Below are 20,489 nucleotides of genomic sequence, written 5' to 3' on the forward strand. Positions count from 1 at the left end.
GTGAGACCAGCAGTGAGACCAGCAGTAACAGCAGTGAGACCAGCAGTAAGAGCAGTGAGACCAGCAGTAAGAGCAGTGAGACCAGCAGTGAGACCAGCAGTAACAGCAGTGAGACCAGCAGTAAGAGCAGTGAGACCAGCAGTGAGACCAGCAGTAACAGCAGGCTGGTCCTGTCTCTGCCAACAGGCCTGTGGATACGCAGTGGGAGTGGCTATATCAGGAAGCAGGGGAATCAGCTGATCTGGAGCTTTGTAGCTCCTCAGCTGGGATACTGGCTGGCTGGCTTCCCCTCCAGCACAGGTAACATCACAACACCATAACAACACAACCTAGTAACATCACAACACCATGACAACACAACAGGATAACAACACAACACCATAACAGCACAACAGGATAACAACACAACACCATAACAACACAACACCATAACAGCACAACATGATAACATCACAACACCATAACAACACAACACCATAACAGCACAACATGATAACATCACAACACCATAACAGCACAACATGATAACATCACAACACCATAACAACACAACATGATAACATCACAACACCATAACAACACAACATGATAACAACACAACACCATAACAGCACAACATGATAACAACACAACACCATAACAGCACAACATGATAACAGCACAGGCAGCTATATCATGTGTGTTTGTGTGTGTCAGCGGTGACGGCTGGAGGCCTGGGAGACCTCAGCTCCTACAACACCATCTTCCTGCTCTGCATCCTGGGCTCCATGGCCCTACTGGTGCTGGTGCTGCTCTGCCTACTGCTCTACTACTGCAGGTGAGCCCCCCTGACCATGACCTTTGACCCCTGGTTCCTCTGGACTCCAAACTTCTCCTCACCACCCCCCCCCCCCCAACCTTCTCCGACTGACCCTTATCTGACCCTAAGCTTGACCTCTCTCGTCTGGGTGTGTTCCTCGTTTAGGAGGAGGTGCCTGAAACCGCGGCGACCGCCGCCGCAAGCGAGCAAGCAGCTGCCAGCGAGACCAGTGCACCTCCACCTCTCACCTCCCCCTCATCAGCACCACCCACCTCGACCCGCCCTCGCACCGTTACCACGACAACCCCCCCACCCCCGCCAAGGACAGCCAGGGACTCTACCCCCCTGTCCCCGGCCCCCCCGCCCCCCAACCCCCACCCCTCCCAGGCAGGGCCTGACCCCAGCAGGCCCCCGGACTACTCCGCCCCCCGCCCTGGCCTCCACCCAGCCAGGGCAGCTGGTGTTCTGCCACTCCCTGGAGCAGATGAGGGAGAGCATGTACAGCAGCCTGGTGCCCACGCTGGTCATCCCGGCCCACTACATGAACCTGAGCTCAGAGCTGCCCGGCCTGGCTGGCCTGGGGGCGGGGGAGCAGGGTCTGGGGAACCAGGGGAACCAGAGGAACCAGGGGAGCCTGACCCTGCCCAGGGCCAGGCCCAGCCAGGGGGAGCAGAGCCAGGCCCAGAGGGCGGAGGGAGCGGCGCCGGTCCGCATCCCGGTGCTGTTCAACGACTCGGCCATGGCCCAGGTGAGCGAGGAGCTGCAGGGCCTTACGGAGAGCCAGCTGCGGGAGCTGGGCATCAAGCCACACCCACAAGCCTGGTTCGTCTCTCTGGACGGGCAGTCCAACTCCCTGGTGCGCCACTCCTTCATCGAGTTGGGGGCCGGGATTGGGGCTAGGGCTGGACCAGGGGCCGGGGCCAGAGGAGAGAGGAAGAAGGGCGACTCCGGAAGGATCCACAGCCAGCCGCCGCAGATCTCCTCGGATGAGGCGTCCAGCAGACAGGCCCTGCAGGGAGGCTCTGTGACCCCTGACCCCCAGGGACGCTCAGGCACCTTCCCTCGGCCCGGCCGCAGCCGGGACGCCAGCCTCAGGGACAGCCCTCCCCTCCACCAGCCCGGAGGAGGGCCGGGAGGAGGGAGACAGGAAGAGCCCATGGCAGAAACGAGAGGAGAGACCGTTAATGGTGTTCAAATAGGACCCCAGACTGCCTCTAACCAAATAGGACCCCAGACTGCCTCTAATCAAATAGGACCCCAGACTGCCTCTAATCAAATAGGACCCCAGACTGCCTCTAACCAAATAGGACCCCAGACTGCCTCTAATCAAATAGGACCCCAGACCGCCTCTAGCCTGACCCCAGAAGGACCTAAGATACGACCCTAACTTGACCACTGTAACACCCTGCTCCAGCACAAACTTGACCACTGCAACACCCTGCTACAACCCTAATATGACCACTGTAAAACTAATCTTTAACCCTGACCTGACCACAGAATGACCTAGCTATGGCCCTAATATGACCATACCATCCTAGATTTAACACTTGACCACAGAAAGATGAATCTATAACCCTGACCTGACCACAGTCACCTGCAGCCCTGGAGGGAGCGGATGGAGCCCAGGTACACCCTCTCCCCCCTGACCCTCTCCCCCTGACCCTCTCCCCCTGACCCTCTCCTCCTGACCCTCTCCCCCTGACCCTCTCCTCCTGACCCTCTCCTCCTGACCCTCTCCTCCTGACCCTCTCCTCCTGACCCTCTCCCCCTGACCCTCTCCTCCTGACCCTCTCCTCCTGACCCTCTCCTCCTGACCCTCTCCTCCTGACCCTCTCCCCCTGACCCTCTCCTCCTGACCCTCTCCCCCTGACCCTCTCCTCCTGACCCTCTCCCCCTGACCCTCTCCTCCTGACCCTCTCCTCCTGACCCTCTCCTCCTGACCCTCTCCCCCCTGACCCTCTCCTCCTGACCCTCTTCCCCTGACCCTCTCCTCCTGACCCTCTCCTCCTGACCCTCTCCCCCTGACCCTCTCCTCCTGACCCTCTCCCCCTGACCCTCTCCTCCTGACCCTCTCCTCCTGACCCTCTCCCCCTGACCCTCTCCCCCTGACCCTCTCCTCCTGACCCTCTCCCCCTGACCCTCTCCCCCTGACCCTCTCCTCCTGAGGCTCTGACCCTCTCCCCCTGACCCTCTCCCCCCTGACCCTCTCCTCCTGACCCTCTCCTCCTGACCCTCTCCCCCTGACCCTCTCCCCCTGACCCTCTCCTCCTGACCCTCTCCTCCTGACCCTCTCCTCCTGACCCTCTCCCCCCTGACCCTCTCCCCCTGACCCTCTCCTCCTGACCCTCTCCTCCTGACCCTCTCCCCCTGACCCTCTCCCCCTGACCCTCTCCTCCTGACCCTCTCCTCCTGACCCTCTCCCCCTGACCCTCTCCTCCTGAGGCTCTGACCCTCTCCCCCTGACCCTATCCCCCTGACCCTCTCCCCCTGACCCTCTCCCCCTGACCCTCTCCTCCTGACCCTCTCCCCCTGACCCTCTCCCCCTGACCCTCTCCCCCTGACCCTCTCCTCCTGACCCTCTCCCCCTGACCCTCTGAGGCCGCACCATGGACCTGCCAGGCATAGCTTTCATTACTAACCAGGGAAACACGCCCTCAGACTAAGAACTTACTATGTAGACGTGACAAGTATCTCTAATTCCGGGTTTAACTTGACACATTGATAGTTCTTCATTTTCAAGATTTAAGATGTTTTGGGAGTGAGTATGATACAGGAACAGGAAACACTCAAATCACATGACTTGTGGGATGTCACATGACTTGTTGGATGAAATGTAACCCGCTTTAGAAAGAGATTATTTTTTGCATCCATCTAGCCAAGTAGCTGAAGAGTTTGTGTGTGTTCGATCCTTCCACCCCTCTCCCTGATCCCTGCACGCGGCTCCAGTTATGCCTTCGATTGACCACAAGATGGCAGCGTTGATCCAATCATGACCATTTTTCTGCTGTGAGGAGACTGAACTTGTTAGGTCGATGCAGTTTTTATACCTGTGAATCCTTTACAGATTTGACCTGAACTGTTTGCACTTAATAAAGGAACACGTAATCACCCAATCAGCTGCTGAGCTAATGCAAAGGAATAACCAATCGGTGGGAGTTATAGGCTACATTGGTGAACCAATCAACTGTAGCATGTAGTCCCCTAACAGGAGAGGAGGGAGTGATTCGATACACAACCATCAAATCAAAGTGGCCATCGGAAACAATTAGCCTATGCAGGCCTACTTAGAACTACTTTTTTCAGTTTTTACACCAGAATCAGTTAAACAATCTTTCTTGTTGCAATCTTTCAATAAAAGTATTTCGCACATAATCTGTAATGTTTTACATATAGAGAGTTATATTATGCCAATAGTTTCACAAATGTTATCAAACATCTGTAAATACCCTTGTGTTTAGTTATCAATATTTGCGACTTTCCTTACAAGTGTACGGAGAATGATTCCACGTTTCCACATCCTCCGTTACACGCTGCATCCTCGCGACGCCAGATGGAGTAAAGCAGCTGATCCGATTTATAAACCGACACCCGCCATTCCTGCTTTGAGATTCCTTATTCACCTGAAACGGAACATGCATTATTTTTGTTTCATTTAGTATGTATCTATTATTCTGGAAGTTTTTTTATTCTGTCGACAAATTTGCGTTTTAGTCCAACTTCAGAAGACAAGGATATCCTCAAGTTTTGAGATTATCTGACAGTTTGCTTTGAGCGACGGGAGTGCGCGTCACGGTTTGACAGTGTAGGAGCGCGCTCGTTAACGTGAACGAGTGTCGTTCGGGTTTTTCTCACAATCCTTGAGATGTGAAGCGGTGAGCAGAAGAAACGCGAAGAAACAAACATTGACTGCATTAGGCTGATAAAGGAGCATAGCCTTAGTGAGAAGCGGGAGGGAGAGACCGGCGAGGAAAGCAATATAGCCTAGTCTCTCTCAACCAGTTCCGTGGTGTTCCGCTTTTTAACCAAGGTCAATTCACCGCCTAAGATCGTGTCCTTCTCAGCCTGCTCCGTTATACATTCGGAGGCGGGGGACATAGCGGTCGAGGATGGACGGGATGCAGGGCGTACGGTGCAGGCAAGGCCGGTGGTGCTTTCGACCCCTTAACGTTCTTCCGACAACCACCGACTATTCTCCGGCTGGTGTGCTGGGTAAGATTAACCAACCTCAACCCCAGATTTAAGTTGTGATAAATTGATACCACGCTCACGTGCTTTAGGTTACACTTGCCCGCTCGATTCGGTATCTTACCAAAACGGGACAAATTAGCGTCATATTCAGCCTGTGGTATTTGCATTAGGAATCGGTTTGCGTTACTGTCTATTAAAAGGCGTTGATCATGAACCGAGTCTAGACGCCTTCAGATCCGACCCGTATCGACCAATTAAACTCTGATTTGTCCTCCCCAGTGCCTAACTACTCCTATCTATTAACAAGCAGTTGCTTTTCGTTGCACGCGGATTTATTGTATCGGTTTTACAGCTGAACCGCAGACGTCTGCTTGTGTCTGGAGCAGACATTGGGGTGCAGTTAAATCAACCGTTCTAATTTTAGAACCACCTCTCGTGCATGGAGGGATTTTCTGCGTGTAAGATGCTAATCGTCTCGAGTTGCAGCACGACCTTTGGTGTTGTTTAGGAAGCGTCTTGTTTTTTCTTATAATTCTTGAGAACCGAACTTCGAGTCTAATTAGCGATTTGGCCGTGAGCACGTTGCGCTTAGGTTTTCAGATTGGGCACGGACTGAGGAGGTTGCGGGGACGGGCGCGCAGTAGAGGCCGTTAGGACAGCCCTGATTGATGCTAGCCGCTACTGGAGTGTTGCGATCACACCGCGCTTGCGCACACCTGAATCACCAAGCCGCTAATAACGGCGGTCTACCTGTGAGTCACGAGCCTTTTCCGGTACGACGATTCTGTGTTGCGGAGCTGGTTTAAAACCCGAATATAGTGTGCTACTGGGGGGGTCGATCTGCTGTGAAGACGGGTGGACAAAGCTAAACATAACATGCCACTGGTTAGTCTGCTAGAACAGTGGTTCTATCCTGGTCCTCGGGACCCCCTGCCCTGCATGTTTTAGATACTTGAATCAGGTGTGTTGGAGCAGGGAAATATCTAAAACATGCCGGGCTGGGGGGTCCCGAGGACCAGGGTTGAGAACCCCTGTTCTAGAGGGATTATACCACTGTATTGTCCAAACAGCTGGAAATGTCCAGCTTGTACAGTTTTCATATCTTCATTAAGTAGCTGTACAGTAACTGGCCTGCAGGCGTGTAGAATGTTTTCCCATTTGATCACAAGTCTCCCAGTCTCCCAGTCTCCCAGTCTCCCAGTCTCCCAGTCTCCCAGTCTCTCTCTCTCTCTCTCTCTCTCTCTCTCTCTCTCTCTCTCTCTCTCTCTCTCTCTGTCTGTCTGTCTGTCTGTCTGTCTGTCTGTCTCTCTCTCTCTCTCTCTCTCTCTCTCTCTCTCTCTCTCTCTCTCTCTCTCTCTGTCTCTCTCTCTCTCACACACACACATTCCTGTGTGGCTTAATGTTGGGCATGAAAGCCCCAGTGCTGTTGATCACAGGATCAGGACCACGTGGGGGCCTCCACACTGCCTGCTTAATAGACCACACAGCCTGTCTGCATGCCTGCCTGTCTGTCTACATGCCTGCCTGTCTGTCTACATGCCTGTGCAGGGCTGTGGGTGCACCAGCCAGCAGGGCTGTGCAGGGCTGTGCAGCTCCTCCAACAGGGTTATCTCTCCCCCAGCCAGACACGGGAGAGGACCAGAGGCCATGTCCTTGTCTGTCTCTTCCCTCTCTACAACACGGTCCTAGAATGTCCCCAGAATCCTAACGAACAGAATCCAGAATCTCCTCTCAGATTCTAGAATGACGGAGGTTCTAGGTCAGAATGCTGATGTCGTTCCCCACCTCCCCCCCCCCACCCCCCCCTTCAGCTCTTCTCCATCGTCATCTTCGGCTGCATCGCTAACGAGGGCTACGTGAACCGGCCCGACGAGATCGAGGAGTTCTGCATCTTCAACCGCAACCAGAACGCCTGTAACTACGGCGTCGCCATGGGAACCCTGGCCTTCGTCAGCTGTGTGGCGTTTCTGGCCCTGGACGTGTACTTCCCCCAGATCAGCAGCGTTAAGGACAGGAAGAAGGCCGTGCTGGCCGACATGGGGGTGTCAGGTAAGACATCTGACCCTTGACCCTGCGTCAGAGAAGGGCTCAATCTCTAGAAGTCCCTTTCCATTTTCCATACAGTATTTAAAAATCAAATGTGTGTCTAACTCTTTTTTTTTTTACTTTCTGTCTAACTTTTTTTTTTTGTTTCTCTTGCCTCTTTCCCCACAATCTCTCTTTCCCCCTCTCTCCCTCCTCATCTCCCCGTCTCTCCCCACAATCTCTCTTTCTCTCTCCCTCCCCGTCTCTGTCTCTCTCTCTCCCCTCCCTCCCCGTCTCTGTCTCTCTGTCTCTCTCTCTCTCTGTCTCTCTCTCTGTCTCTCTTTCAGCCTTCTGGTCATTCGTCTGGTTTGTGGGGTTTTGTTTCCTGGCGAACCAGTGGCAGGTTGCCAAGGAAGAGGATAACCCCCTTAAGGAGGGCGGAGATGCAGCCCGTGCTGCCATCACCTTCTCCTTCTTCTCCATCTTCACCTGGGTAGGTACACTACACCTGCACACCTGCTGCTACACCTTCCAACCTGCTGCTACACTCTTTCTCTCTCCTCGCTCACTGCCTTAACCCTGAATCCTCACTGCATTAACCCTGAATACTCACTGCCTTAACCCTGAATACTCACTGCCTTAACCCTGAATACTCACTGCCTTAACCCTGAATACTCACTGCCTTAACCCTTGAACTTCAACAGGGTCATCTTGGTTGAACTCCAACTGAACTCTCTCTCTCTCTCTCTCTCTCTCTCTCTCTCTCTCTCTCTCTCTCTCTCTGTCTCTCTCTCTCTCTCTCTCTCTCTCTCTCTGTCTCTGTCTCTCTCTCTCTGTCTCTCTCTGTCTCTCTCTGTCTCTCTCTCTCTCTCTGTCTCTCTCTCTCTCTGTCTCTCTCTGTCTCTCTCTCTCCGTGTCTCTGTGTGTGAACCTTAACACCACAACTAACCTGTCTCTCTCTCTAGGTTCTAGTCAGTCTGTCTTGTTCCTGGTCTGTCTGGGTGCTGGTCTGTCTGTCTGGGTGCTGACCTGTCTGTCTGTCCCCAGGGAACTCTGTGTCTGCTGTCTCTGGAGAGACTAAAGCGGGTGTCATACGAGGAGGAGTACGACAAACTGTTCACCCCCCCATCTGCCCCTCCTGTAGTGTGACCAGCAGGAGCCCCCCCCCCCCCTCCCTCCTCCCTCCATCCCTCCTCCCTCGCTCCTCCAACCCAGGCTGTGGACCATCTGAATGTGTTGTTACATGTTGAGTGGTTTCAGCCAGGACATCTGCTTCTGAAGTGCCTTTTCACTGGAGAACTCCATGGACCTGCTCTCTGTACTGTTCAACAAAGAGCAATGCTACATTCATACAGTTTCAGGTTCTTGAAATGTCCTTTAGTGTGCAAAAAATCTTTGTTTTTCAAGCTTAATTCAGTGTTTTGTTCTTGTACAGTATTATGGGTCCCTGTCTAGATGTTCACGCTGGTCAAGAGTGATGCTTTTGGGATGTGGGAGGGGCTAGTGAGGTGGGAGGGGCTAGTGAGGTGGGAGGGGCTAGTGAGGTGGGAGAGGCTAGTGAGGTGGGAGGGGCTAGTGAGGTGGGAGGGGCTAGGGCTGTGGCGTTTAATTCTGTAAATCAATGTTTAACAGTTAATCTCTCAGGAGAAGTATGTATTTCACAAACCCTGCTAGGTCAACTCATCTGTTTATATGCAAATAAACACATTTATCCGTGCGTATGGTGTAGCTACAGAGTCACTCTACGACGCAGACAATAACAGAACAACCAACACACTTAGAAATCCCATGTGTAACGCAACTAAATGTTCCATAACCTCTCTTAAGGTTGTCAAATGTTGAAGTGAACACTAGTGGTATATTCTCACAAGCATGCATCTTTAACAGCCTCTTCTAATCACTAGTAGTTCAGACTGGTCAGAGGTGAGGCGCAGCGACTCACCATGAATAACATCCTGTACTAACGCAGCCGCTCATCCTTCTTTCACCTGTTGTGTCCTCTCTCCCCTTTTTCACTCTCCCCTCTTTCCTTCCTCTCATCTCCTCGCCTCACCCTAACCACCCTCCTCCCCTCCTCCCCTCGCCCTAACCACCCTCACCTCTCCACCCTCCTCCCCTCCTCCCCTCACACTAACCATCCTCACCTCTCCACCCTCCTCCCCTCACACTAACCATCCTCACCTCTCCACCCTTCTCCCCTCCTCCCCTCACACCAACCATCCTCACCTCTCCCCTCACCCTAACCACCCTCACCCTAACCACCCTCCTCCCCTCACACTAACCATCCTCACCTCTCCCCTCACCCTAACCACCCTCACCTCTCCACTCCTCCTCTCAACCTTACCCCTCCTCACCTCACTCTCACCCCTCCTCCCCTCACCCTAACCACCCTCACAGGCTGCCCAGGCCTTCCTGGGGTTCCAGAAGTACAAGCTGGGTGCTGACTCGGCCCTGTTCTCCCAGGACTACGCCGACCCCAACGCTGCCCCCGGCGCCACATCTGAGTTTCCCGCCTACGCTGGAGACATGGAGGCCCCTGCCAACACGGAGCCGGCCTACGATGCCTCCGCTGGGTACCAGGGACAGGAGTACTGAGGCGAGGGGGAGGGGGAGGGACAGGAGTACTGAGGCGAGGGGGAGGGGGAGGGACAGGAGTACTGAGGCGGGGAGGAGGGGGAGAGAAGGGGGAGAGGAGGGAGAGGAGGAGTACTCAGGAGAAGTTGGGTTAGCGTACTGAAGCCTGTTGTGCTGCTTAGCTGTCATGGCAACCAGACCAGCAGGGGGAGCTGTTCCAGAGCCTCACAGCAACCAACATGCCAATACCAGCAGGTTGTTACAGACCAAACAGTGCTGAAGGTCTTACTCTTTGTTTCCCAATGTTGTGTGTATACCTGTTTGCGTGTGTGTGTGTGTGTGGATATACGTGTGTGTGGACTTGTTTGTGCTTTTTTTCATGTGAGTACATTTGATCCTCAAGGTAACTTTTATCCAGACTATAATTGTTAGCAATTGTGAGCGTACTATAAGTTTAACAAGATGTTTTTTTATTTTGTGGAATAAACAAATATATTATAAACACAATTATGATATTGATTTCTAGATAAAACTACAATCTCAGAAGATAAAAGGACATCTGTGTGAGTACTGTGACCAGTGTGTGTTTTGTGTGCTTCTAAAGGAACATCACTCCTAGACGCTTCATCTGTACGCTGTTAGAACTCGGAATCAGGATCTCTCCTCATTTTCATGTTTTACATCTGCTAAACAGGCAGCCTACAGAGCTGTGCAAGGATGTGTTCATCTCTGACGCTACAGAGAGGATGTGTTCATCTCTGACGCTACAGAAAGGATGTGTTCATCTCTGATGCTACAGAGAGGATGTGTTCATCTCTGACGCTACAGAAAGGATGTGTTCATCTCTGATGCTACAGAGAGGATGTGTTCATGTCTGATGCAACAGAGAGGATGTGTTCATGTCTGACGCTACAGAGACCGGGTCCTTAGTTGTGGTTAATGTGGTGATTGTGTGTGATTAAATTAATCGGTTGATAAATAAATTGTGGGTCTGTGGAATGATTTATAGTCATGGCTTTGGAAGGCCAAGTCAAAAGATGAACCAAGTTCAAATGTATCCGAATGTTTACACTTTCAAACCACTTTTTTCTAGATTTTTACATTTACATATAGTCATTTAGCAGACGCTCTTATCCAGAGCGACTTACAGTAAGTACAGGGACATTCCCCCCAAGGCAAGTACGGTGAAGTGCCTTGCCCAAGGACACAACGTCATTTAGCATGGCCGGGAATCAAACAACCTTCAGATTAATAGCCCGATTCCCTAACCGCTCAGCCACCTGATCCCCTTCAACCCTGGGCCCGCTGCCCTGCGTGTTCTAGATGTTTCCCTGATCCGGCACACCTTATTCAAGTCGTTATCTAGCTCAGCTGAAGTCTGATATTCATCGTTTATTTGAATGAGCTGTGTTGGAGCAGGCACACATGTAAAACCTACCTGTTATGTAGTAGCTCAAGCAAAAAATCTGTGTAAAGATTGAACACTGTTAGTTTCTATGGAAGGTGCTGAATGGGGCATTGAGGCCAAAAAACGAGACATGACACAGTACAAAATAACCCCAAAAACCCTTGCTACCAGGCAAGGTGAGACAATTGGGGCCTGACAGTAACATTATCATCTCTGCAGCATGATGGTACAATCAGTGGCGTGTTCAGGGAGTGGCCTAGGGTGGCACGGGCCACCCCAGAAATCTGATTGGCCACCCCAATAAATGATTGGCTATATGCCCAGTCAGAGGGGGGCCACCCCTGGTGCTGTCAGGCCAAATAGTGTCCTAGGGCCAAATAGTGTCCTACCTGACGTCACAATGCCGTTCCGAAGCAAGGAACGTTGCTATGCTGACCTTAAATTCCTGAGATATTTACGCGTGCTAGCAGGAAACTGTCATGGTTGCTATACTGGTTACTAGGTAGGAAGTTTTGTATTTAGGCTTATTTAAACCAGTTTATTCTACTCTACTATTTAAAGTTTTCACTCGTTTGATAGCTAGTGCTAGCTGGCTAATTGTTTTCGTCAAAAGAATTCACTTATTTAGCATCAATTTTAACAGACCAGGAAGGCAACACGTATAGTATTCTACCTGCGCGCGTTGCTGTCTCAGGAATGTCGAACGAGTGAACTTTAAATAGTAGAGTAGAATAAACTGGTTTAAACAAGCCTAAATACAAAACTTCCTACCTAGTAACCAGTATAGCAACCATGACAGTTTCCTGCTAGCACGCGTAAATATCTCAGGAATTCAAGGTCGGCATAGCAACGGACGCGTCCTTGCTTCGGAACGGCATTGTGACGTCAGGTAGGACACTATTTGGCCCTAGGACACTATTTGGCCTGACAGTGCCACCCCTATCACAAATGTCTGGACACGCCCCTGGGTATGCTGTAAAATGCCGCATATTACAGCTATTTGAATAGCTGTGTAAATATGCAAACCACTACCTCTTTGTCATTGTGTCATGTCATACCTGAGCCTTCCTCCTCTGAGTTACAATCACTTATTGTTGTCACACTCAAGAGATGTAGCAATGTTATTATGTTATTGATATCATGTTATACACTGTTATATATATACTGTTATACACTAATCAGGCTGCAGATGACACTTGCAGGTTTTTTTCCACCTGTGTTTTTTAGATGCAGAAAAGTCATGTTTCTGTTCCAGCCTGGTACTGGGTTAATAGTCTGATATGTTTTTCCCTTCCTTTGTTAACGACAGCAGGCCGGCACGATGCTGATTGCTGGGTGTCTGTTGGAGACTGCTCTAACCCAGCTGTAGCTACATTATGGGATCAATAAACTGAAATAAAGCAAAGTTAGGAACACATGTTCACAAAGACTAAGGCTGGGGCATGACATTCACGTGGCAGGATTGTATAATAGTAAGATGTAATCTAACTGCAAATACGATCTGGAGTGAGGGAGACAGATACAGACCCAATGGGTTAATTATCCAAAAGTTGATGCCGATACACACAGGCCATGTTTATGTCTGTGGTAACCGCGGTACCAGCTACTGTAGGCCAGCCTCTGTCCAGGTAAATTTTACACAAATTTTCTGATGCAACACAACTGTTAATTATGCATTCCACTGGCACTGAGCTGTCAGTTAGTGAGGACTCTCAGAGTACCTCACAAGCTTACCCAACACGTTTATAGAAGACTAATCTTTTACTTTTTTTTACTGTCAATATTGTTCTTATTGTACCTTTAAAGAAGACCTGGCAAGACAGACAAAAAATTAGAGGATGTTTGGACTATGGTGTCCTCTAACCGGAGGGACAAGGCCTGTGTCATTCAACTGGGCAATAAAGATGTAGAGATAAAAACCGCCATCTCAGTGTCTGTTCTCCTCAGTCACAAACACAACCACGCGCCCACCAGTCTCTCCATTCATTCTGACAACTTTCACACACCTCTCCTACCCTTCCCTCTCTCCCTTTCTCCCTGCCTTTTACAAACCCCTCCCTCCCTTTCTCCCTCCCTCCCTCCCTCTTGTTCGTTCCCTCCCTCCCTCCCTCTCTCTCTCTCTCTCTCTCTCTCTCTCCCTCTCTCTCTCTCTCTCTCTCTCTCTCTCTCTCTCTCTCTCTCTCTCTCTCTCTCCTCCTCGTCCTGTGGTTAAACCAGTTTCCTATCTGAGGTAGGTGACAGCTGCTGGGGGTGTCAGTATATGGCAGACAGTCTGGGACAGCAGAGCCACTCAGCTCCAAGCGCAGCATGGGTGGAAACTACCTGCCAGCAAGGTACGTGGCCTCGCGCTGCTCATCTCCATCTCCCTGTGCCTCTCGTGTGTGTGTGTGTGTGTGTGTGTGTGTGCAGGGCTGATGATAGAAGGTCCCTGGCCACTTCCTACCCCAGACTCTGGACTTTTTTCTGGCCTAAAAACCTTTTTATTCAGAAAGGCGTTTCCTACTTTTTAAATATTTATTTTTACTATGTACTGTGGCACTCTGAGATTCAGAATCTGAGATTCTGATTCAGAGTGTGTTATAAATTAAATAAATTATGAATTATCATTACTTGTCCAGTCTGACAAATGGATCTCTTTCTCTTACTCCTCTCCTGCTGGTAGAGGTGGCTGTGTTTGCTGGAGGAAGTTCAGCATAATTTTATGAGAGCAAAGTGACTTCAGTATGACATGTGACTGCAGTAGTCAACCACACAGCTGATCTGAACAGTCCAGTGGTCAGGCTGTATCAAGGCTGCCAACTCTATATCAACAGGCTCCTTTATAATGTACACTAATACTGGGTATTAAAAACTGTCCTACTTGACGTCACAACGCCGTTCTGAAGGAAGGACGCGTCCGTCGCTATGCCAACCTTAAATTACTGAGATAGGTACGCGTGCTAGCAGGAAACCGTCCTGGTCGCTATATTAGTTCCTAGGTAGCAAGTTTTGTATTTAGGCCTATTTAAACCAGTTTATTCTACTCTACGATTTAAAGTTTTCACTCGTTCGATAGCTAGTGCTAGCTAGCTACCTGTTTTCGTTGAAAAAAAACTTATTTAGCATCAATCTCCCCCTCCCTCCCTCCTTCTACACCCCCTTCTCCCCCTCCCTCCCTCATTCTCCACCCCCTCTCCGCCTCCCTCCTTCTCCACCCCCTCTCCTCCCCCTCCCTCCTGCTCCCCCCTGCCTCCCCCTCCCTACTCCCCCTCCCATCCTCCCCCTTCCTCCTCCCTTCCTTCCTTCCTTCCTTCCTCCTCCCTCCCCCCTCCCCCCTTCCCCTCCCTTTCTCCTCTCTCCTGCCCCTCCCCAACAAAACTAAATATATATACACCACACATTTACAGTGTACACACCCCACAGATCCACCCACACACATGCAGAACCAACGCACACCTGATAGTCCGACTAGCTCCAGCACAATGTTGGGTGGGGACACCTGGCCAGGCTGACTGCATTTCACAGGTAGATCACCTCCTCCCATTCAGACCTTGACAATAGCCAGGACACACGTCTTCCTCCGGGCACAGATCAGGTGGAGGCTGTGTATCTCACACAATGATTTACCTGTGAAATGTGAAATGCTTAATTACCTGAGGGTTACCACAGTTACCAGGTGACAATGGGATGTTTCCACATACCCTCTGTAGACCTGGGTTGGCCTGTGTTGAGTACCAGTACAGTTAACGTGCATGAGGTAAGTTTGGTGTCTGAATCGGCTACTTAGGGATCCATTCAATGTTTCTGTGGAACTGACAGAGTCGCATCAATCTCCTTCAGGTATTTGGCTTTGAGTAATGCGGCCACACCCTCAACAGGTTGTTGCTGTCAAGCCATGAGAACAGGATCCTCAACTGTAATGTCATCACGTTGCTCATAGTAGGAATGTAACCTCCCTACACACACTGAGCATGTTTGTCTACTTGTGGATCTGTTGAAAGCAGTCCAAGTCCTCCCCTCCCTCCTCCTCCTCCGTGCGCTGTGTCCCTCCTCCTCCTCCGTGTGCTGTCTCCCTCCTCCTCCTCCGTGTGCTGTCTCCCTCCTCCTCCGTGTGCTGTGTCCCTCCTCCTTCTCCGTGTGCTGTCTCCCTCCTCCTCCGTGTGCTGTCTCCCTCCTCCTCCTCCGTGTGCTGTCTCCCTCCCCCTCCTCCTCCGTGTGCTGTGTCCCTCCTTCTCCTCCGTGTGCTGTGTCCCTCCTTCTCCTCCGTGTGCTGTCTCCCTCCTCCTCCTCCGTGTGCTGTCTCCCTCCTCCTCCTCCGTGTGCTATCTCCCTCCCCCTCCTTCTCCGTGTGCTGTCTCCCTCCTCCTCCGTGTGCTGTCTCCCTCCTCCTCCTCCGTGTGCTATCTCCCTCCCCCTCCTTCTCCGTGTGCTGTCTCCCTCCTCCTCCGTGTGCTGTCTCCCTCCTCCTCCTCCGTGTGCTGTCTCCCTCCCCCTCCTCCTCCGTGTGCTGTCTCCCTCCTCCTCCTCCTCCTCCGTGTGCTGTGTCCCTCCCCCTCTTCCTCCGTGTGCTGTCTCCCTCCTCCTCCTCCGTGTGCTGTCTCCCTCCTCCTCTGTGTGCTGTGTCCCTCCTCCTCCTCCTCCGTGTGCTGTCTCCCTCCCCCTCCTCCTCCGTGTGCTGTGTCCCTCCTTCTCCTCCGTGTGCTGTGTCCCTCCTCCTCCTCCGTGTGCTGTCTCCCTCCTCCTCCGTGTGCTGTCTCCCTCCTCCTCCTCCTCCGTGTGCTGTGTCCCTCCTTCTCCTCCGTGTGCTGTGTCCCTGCTCCTCCTCCGTGTGCTGTCTCCCTCCTCCTCCTCCGTGTGCTGTGTCCCTCCTCCTCCTCCTCCGTGTGCTGTCTCCCTCCTCCTCCTCCGTGTGCTGTGTCCAGCACGGCCGTCACTCCTTTAAGAAATTCTCCATTTATGATAAAGTATCTAGTTGTGGGGTGCACCACCTTGTTTAAAGGGACTGAAGAAACTCTTGTGACTGACCCATCAGTCATTCTGACCCATCAGTCATTCCGACCCACCGTCATATTGCAACAACTTTACCGAATACAAAAACAAATTGAAGCATTTTCGGGCTGTCTCAGACCCCCCACATCACGATGGTTAAAAGAAAATGCTTTTTATTTGTTTTTGGTATTGGGTAAAATTGTCGCAACACAACGATGGTTCGTTGTGAAATTTCGGGTCATGTGACCCAAAGGCAGCACAAGGGTTATAGAACCTTGTAGAGCAAATCAGATAACATGAGGGATAACGCGAGTATTGTACACAATGATTTATTTAAGAACATTTAATTTTATAATGAACAAATACCAGAGATGTTATGGGTTAGTCTCGAGTTTGAATAGTACAATGAAATACACAATGGTTATGTGATGAGTGTGTGGGAAGTGGGAGAGAGAGAGATAGGCCTTGTTGGAACAATAGTGGCCAATCTTAGCGGTAACAGGAATCCTAAGGAGACTTAGGTTAAATAACTTGTAAACTAAATCAAACACAGACAAATGACATCACAACCTGCCAATGACGCAAGTAAGACATGTGAGCTAGTCGCAGTTACTTTTGTTGTGTGAAGAACAGGGGTCAAAGTTCTGTGGTCGTCGTCAAACGGTCCGTATAGAACAAAAGATTATTTGGTCAAAGTTCCTGGTGGTTCAGTGAGTTGCTGATTTTGAGGAATAGGTTAGGAGTGATGCGTTCACTTCAGGTTAACTCCTACGATCCCCCGCTGACCCCATGCTGGGCCAGAAGCTTTGAAGCTTCTGGAAGATAAGAAAAGTGGGAACACCCCTTTCTCTTGTCGGGGGTAGGAGAGGGTGTGAATGGTACCATGGTTTGTCTTTGGCTCTGCGTTACAATTATCATAGTGTGTGTTGTGGATGAAATCCCCTCCTAAATGAAAACATGGTTATCATAGTGTGTGTTGTGGATGAAATCCCATCCTAAATGAAAACATGGTTATCATAGTGTGTGTTGTGGATGAAATCCCATCCTAAATGAAAACATGGTTATCATAGTGTGTTTTGGAGGAAATCCTCTCCTAAATGAAAACATGGTTATCACAGTGTGTGTTGTGGATGAAATCCCATCCTAAATGAAAACATGGTTATCATAGTGTGTGTTGTGGATGAAATCCCATCCTAAATGAAAACATGGTTATCATAGTGTGTGTTGTGGATGAAATCCCATCCTAAATGAAAACATGGTTATCATAGTGTGTGTTTTGGAGGAAATCCTCTCCTAAATGAAAACATGGTTATCACAGTGTGTGTTGTGGATGAAATCCCATCCTAAATGAAAACATGGTTATCATAGTGTGTGTTGTGGATGAAATCCCATCCTAAATGAAAACATGGTTATCATAGTGTGTGTTGTGGATGAAATCCCATCCTAAATGAAAACATGGTTATCATAGTGTGTGTTTTGGAGGAAATCCTCTCCTAAATGAAAACATGGTTATCACAGTGTGTGTTGTGGATGAAATCCCATCCTAAATGAAAACATGGTTATCATAGTGTGTGTTGTGGATGAAATCCCATCCTAAATGAAAACATGGTTATCATAGTGTGTGTTTTGGAGGAAATCCTCTCCTAAATGAAAACATGGTTATCATAGTGTGTGTTTTGGAGGAAATCCTCTCCTAAATGAAAACATGGTTATCACAGTGTGTGTTTTGGATGAAATCCTCTCCTAAATGAAAACATGGTTATCACAGTGTGTGTTTTGGAGGAAATCCTCTCCTAAATGAAAACATGGTTATCACAGTGTGTGTTTTGGAGGAAATCCTCTCCTAAATGAAAACATGGTTATCACAGTGTGTGTTTTGGAGGAAATCCTCTCCTAAATGAAAACATGGTTATCACAGTGTGTGTTTTGGAGGAAATCCTCTCCTAAATGAAAACATGGTTATCACAGTGTGTGTTTTGGAGGAAATCCTCTCCTAAATGAAAACATGGTTATCACAGTGTGTGTTTTGGAGGAAATCCTCTCCTAAATGAAAACATGGTTATCACAGTGTGTGTTTTGGAGGAAATCCTCTCCTAAATGAAAACATGGTTATCACAGTGTGTGTTGTGTGTTTGCTCCTGCAGGTGGAGGCTGGGCCGGCGCACGGTGTTACTGTTCTGCTCTCTGGGTGTGTGCATGTTCTCCCTCCTCTGCTGTTACCAAGCCCTCCGACTGAGCCCAAGCTTCCAGACACAGGCCCCCCTGGCCCCCCCCACACCCCACCTCCTCCTCTGGAGAGACCCCGGGGCCCTGACCTTTGACCCTGGGCTTGACCCCGCCCCTGTCAGGCAGTTATGGGTGAAGCCAGACCGGGTCGCCCTCCCCGACCCCACAGGACCAATGGGTGAGATTCACAAACGTCACTTCCTGCTTCAGGAAGACTCCACCCCCTACTTTGTACGCACCCAGTCTGGGGCGCTGTGCTTTAGAGACGGGATGGAATACCCCGCCCCCCCCCCGCCCTCCCCCTCCTCCAGAGGCCGGGGATCCACCCAGGAAGGATGCCCGTCCCAGGTGTGTGTGCAGAGCGGGGTGGCACGGCCGTCACTGTGGAGTCCCCACCCTGGTGCAGCACTCCAACCTGGCCACCAGAAGGCGCCTCCTGCCAAGGGAGGTGCCTCGGCGCGTCATCAACGCCGTCAACATCAACCACGAGTTCGACCTCCTCCACGCACGCTTCCACGAGCTGGCCTCAGCCGTCGACCTCTTCCTGGTGTGTGAATCCAATTTTACAGCGTACGGCGAGCCGAAAGAGACTCCCTTCCTCCGCATGCTGCTGAACGGCACCTTCAACTACGTCCGTCGTAAGATCATCTACGTGTTCCTCGACCACTTCCCCCCGGGCGGCCGGCGAGACGGCTGGATTGCCGACGACTACCTCCGCACCTTTCTGACGCGCTCCGGCCTTTCCCGGCTGCGCGGGAAGCGTCCCGACGACATCTTCATCCTCGACGACGCCGACGAGATCCCCACAGCTGCCGGCGTGCTCTTTCTGAAACTGCACGACGGCTGGACCGAGCCCTTCGGCTTCCACCTCCGCAAGTCCCTCTACGGGTTCTTCTGGCGGCAGCCCGGTAGTCTGGACATCGTGTCCGGCTGCACGCTGGCCATGCTGGACGCTGTCTACGCCGGCGACGGCATCTTGCTGCGGAGGCGGAATTACTACACCCTGCCGGGGTTTCGGGAGTACGAGCAGAGCGCTGGGCGCCGGCTGGCTCTGTGGTCGCTGGGCAGTGCCGTCCACTACGCCGGCTGGCACTGCTCCTGGTGCTTCCGGCCGGAGGGGATCTACCGCAAGCTGGTGTCGGCCCAGAACGGAGACTTCCCCCGCTGGGGGGACTTTGAGGAGAAGAGGAACCTGAGCTACATCCGGGAGCTAGTCAGGACGGGCGGCTGGTTCGATGGCTCGGTGGAGGGGTACCCTCTGACTCACCTTGGTGATCACATGTATGCACCAGAGTATCTGCTGCAAAACTTTCAACAATATCACTACTTACTGAAGAATCCATATGCTGCACCAGAGAGGGAAAACACATAAATGTTGATCTCATTGCCCTTGGGTAATCGTTTGGCAGCTATTTTGATCAGAAAGTAACTCTTTACTAATCACATTTGACTTGTTTTCTTGTTGAACACAAAGGGAAGCGAGTGTTTGATGAACTGTGCAGGTTTGGCTGATACATTTGAAACACCGATGTACCTGGGGTGGGTATGGACTCTCAGGTAATCCACAAAGAAACTTCAATATAACAAAACAACTTATGGTTGGTTGTTCACAATATGTGCTTCATTTTTTGCATACTCGCAATGTTTTTGGGGCTATCTTGTTGTTATTATCAGTGACCTATGCACTTTGTAAAGCTCTCTCTTGGAAGTCGTTTTGGATAAAAGCGTCTGCTAAATGAATAAATGTAAATCTAAACTTATCTTACAAACACGAATGTAGCTTTCTTCAATAAAACAATTACAATGCTTACAAGACATTTATCATTCCATATTGAAATTATTAAGAGAGGAACTTATAGAGGTAGAGAGAACAAACAGTTGAAGACTAGACTGTTTCCTGCCTCAATGGCACACTGCCATGTACAGGTCAGGGAAACAATGCCTGTAAATGAAACCCTGGATGTGTAGAAAGGGGGATTGAACCACCTGTTGATCCACATGTTGATCCACCTACAGCTAGACCGAAGCAGGGGCGTAGCCAGAAGAATCTTTTTGAATAGGCCCAGAAAAATAGGGATAGGCATTTTCAGTATTTCAGATGGAATCGCGATCGAAACAGTAGGCCTACCATCTGCTAAGTGAAAATATGCTTCCAAAAACGTAAATAAACTTCACATTTATTTTGGTGGAAATGGTTAATTCAAAAAAAGTTTGCTGGAAGCGATCATTGTCAGTAACAATGCCTAATTTGGTCTCAATCTAGAGCCCTGCGTGGAGAAGCTGACCCCGGTAAATTGTGCT

The 20,489-nt window shown here is 50.6% G+C and overlaps 3 protein-coding genes across 3 annotated transcripts in view; all 3 read left to right on the top strand.

Moving 5' to 3' along the window:
- Positions 1-2,498, top strand: part of LOC124479603 (protein FAM171A2-like) — a 10,399-nt gene extending 7,901 nt beyond the window's left edge. Inside the window, exons 7-9 of the mRNA XM_047038418.1 lie at positions 187-300; positions 697-817; positions 965-2,498. Coding sequence (XP_046894374.1) covers positions 187-300; positions 697-817; positions 965-2,186 — 1,457 coding nt within the window. The 3' untranslated portion in view covers positions 2,187-2,498. The remainder of the gene's footprint in view (positions 1-186; positions 301-696; positions 818-964) is intronic.
- Positions 2,499-4,296: 1,798 nt separating this feature from the next.
- On the top strand, positions 4,297-9,607 carry syngr1a (synaptogyrin 1a). The gene is made up of 5 exons (XM_047038313.1): positions 4,297-4,354; positions 4,845-5,008; positions 6,799-7,036; positions 7,360-7,505; positions 9,410-9,607. The coding sequence occupies exons 1-5, from the start codon at positions 4,297-4,299 to the stop codon at positions 9,605-9,607; spliced, it is 804 nt and encodes a 267-aa protein (XP_046894269.1).
- A 3,607-nt stretch (positions 9,608-13,214) lies between these two features.
- On the top strand, positions 13,215-19,863 carry LOC124479629 (beta-1,4-mannosyl-glycoprotein 4-beta-N-acetylglucosaminyltransferase-like). Its single transcript, XM_047038457.1, is given in 3 exon segments — positions 13,215-13,327; positions 18,107-18,502; positions 18,504-19,863. Coding segments are annotated over 3 exon segments (1,479 nt in total). The 5' UTR covers positions 13,215-13,301; the 3' UTR covers positions 19,561-19,863.
- Positions 19,864-20,489: the final 626 nt, after the last annotated feature.

Source organism: Hypomesus transpacificus, chromosome 17 (assembly GCF_021917145.1).
Source record: "Hypomesus transpacificus isolate Combined female chromosome 17, fHypTra1, whole genome shotgun sequence".
NCBI lineage: Eukaryota > Metazoa > Chordata > Actinopteri > Osmeriformes > Osmeridae > Hypomesus > Hypomesus transpacificus.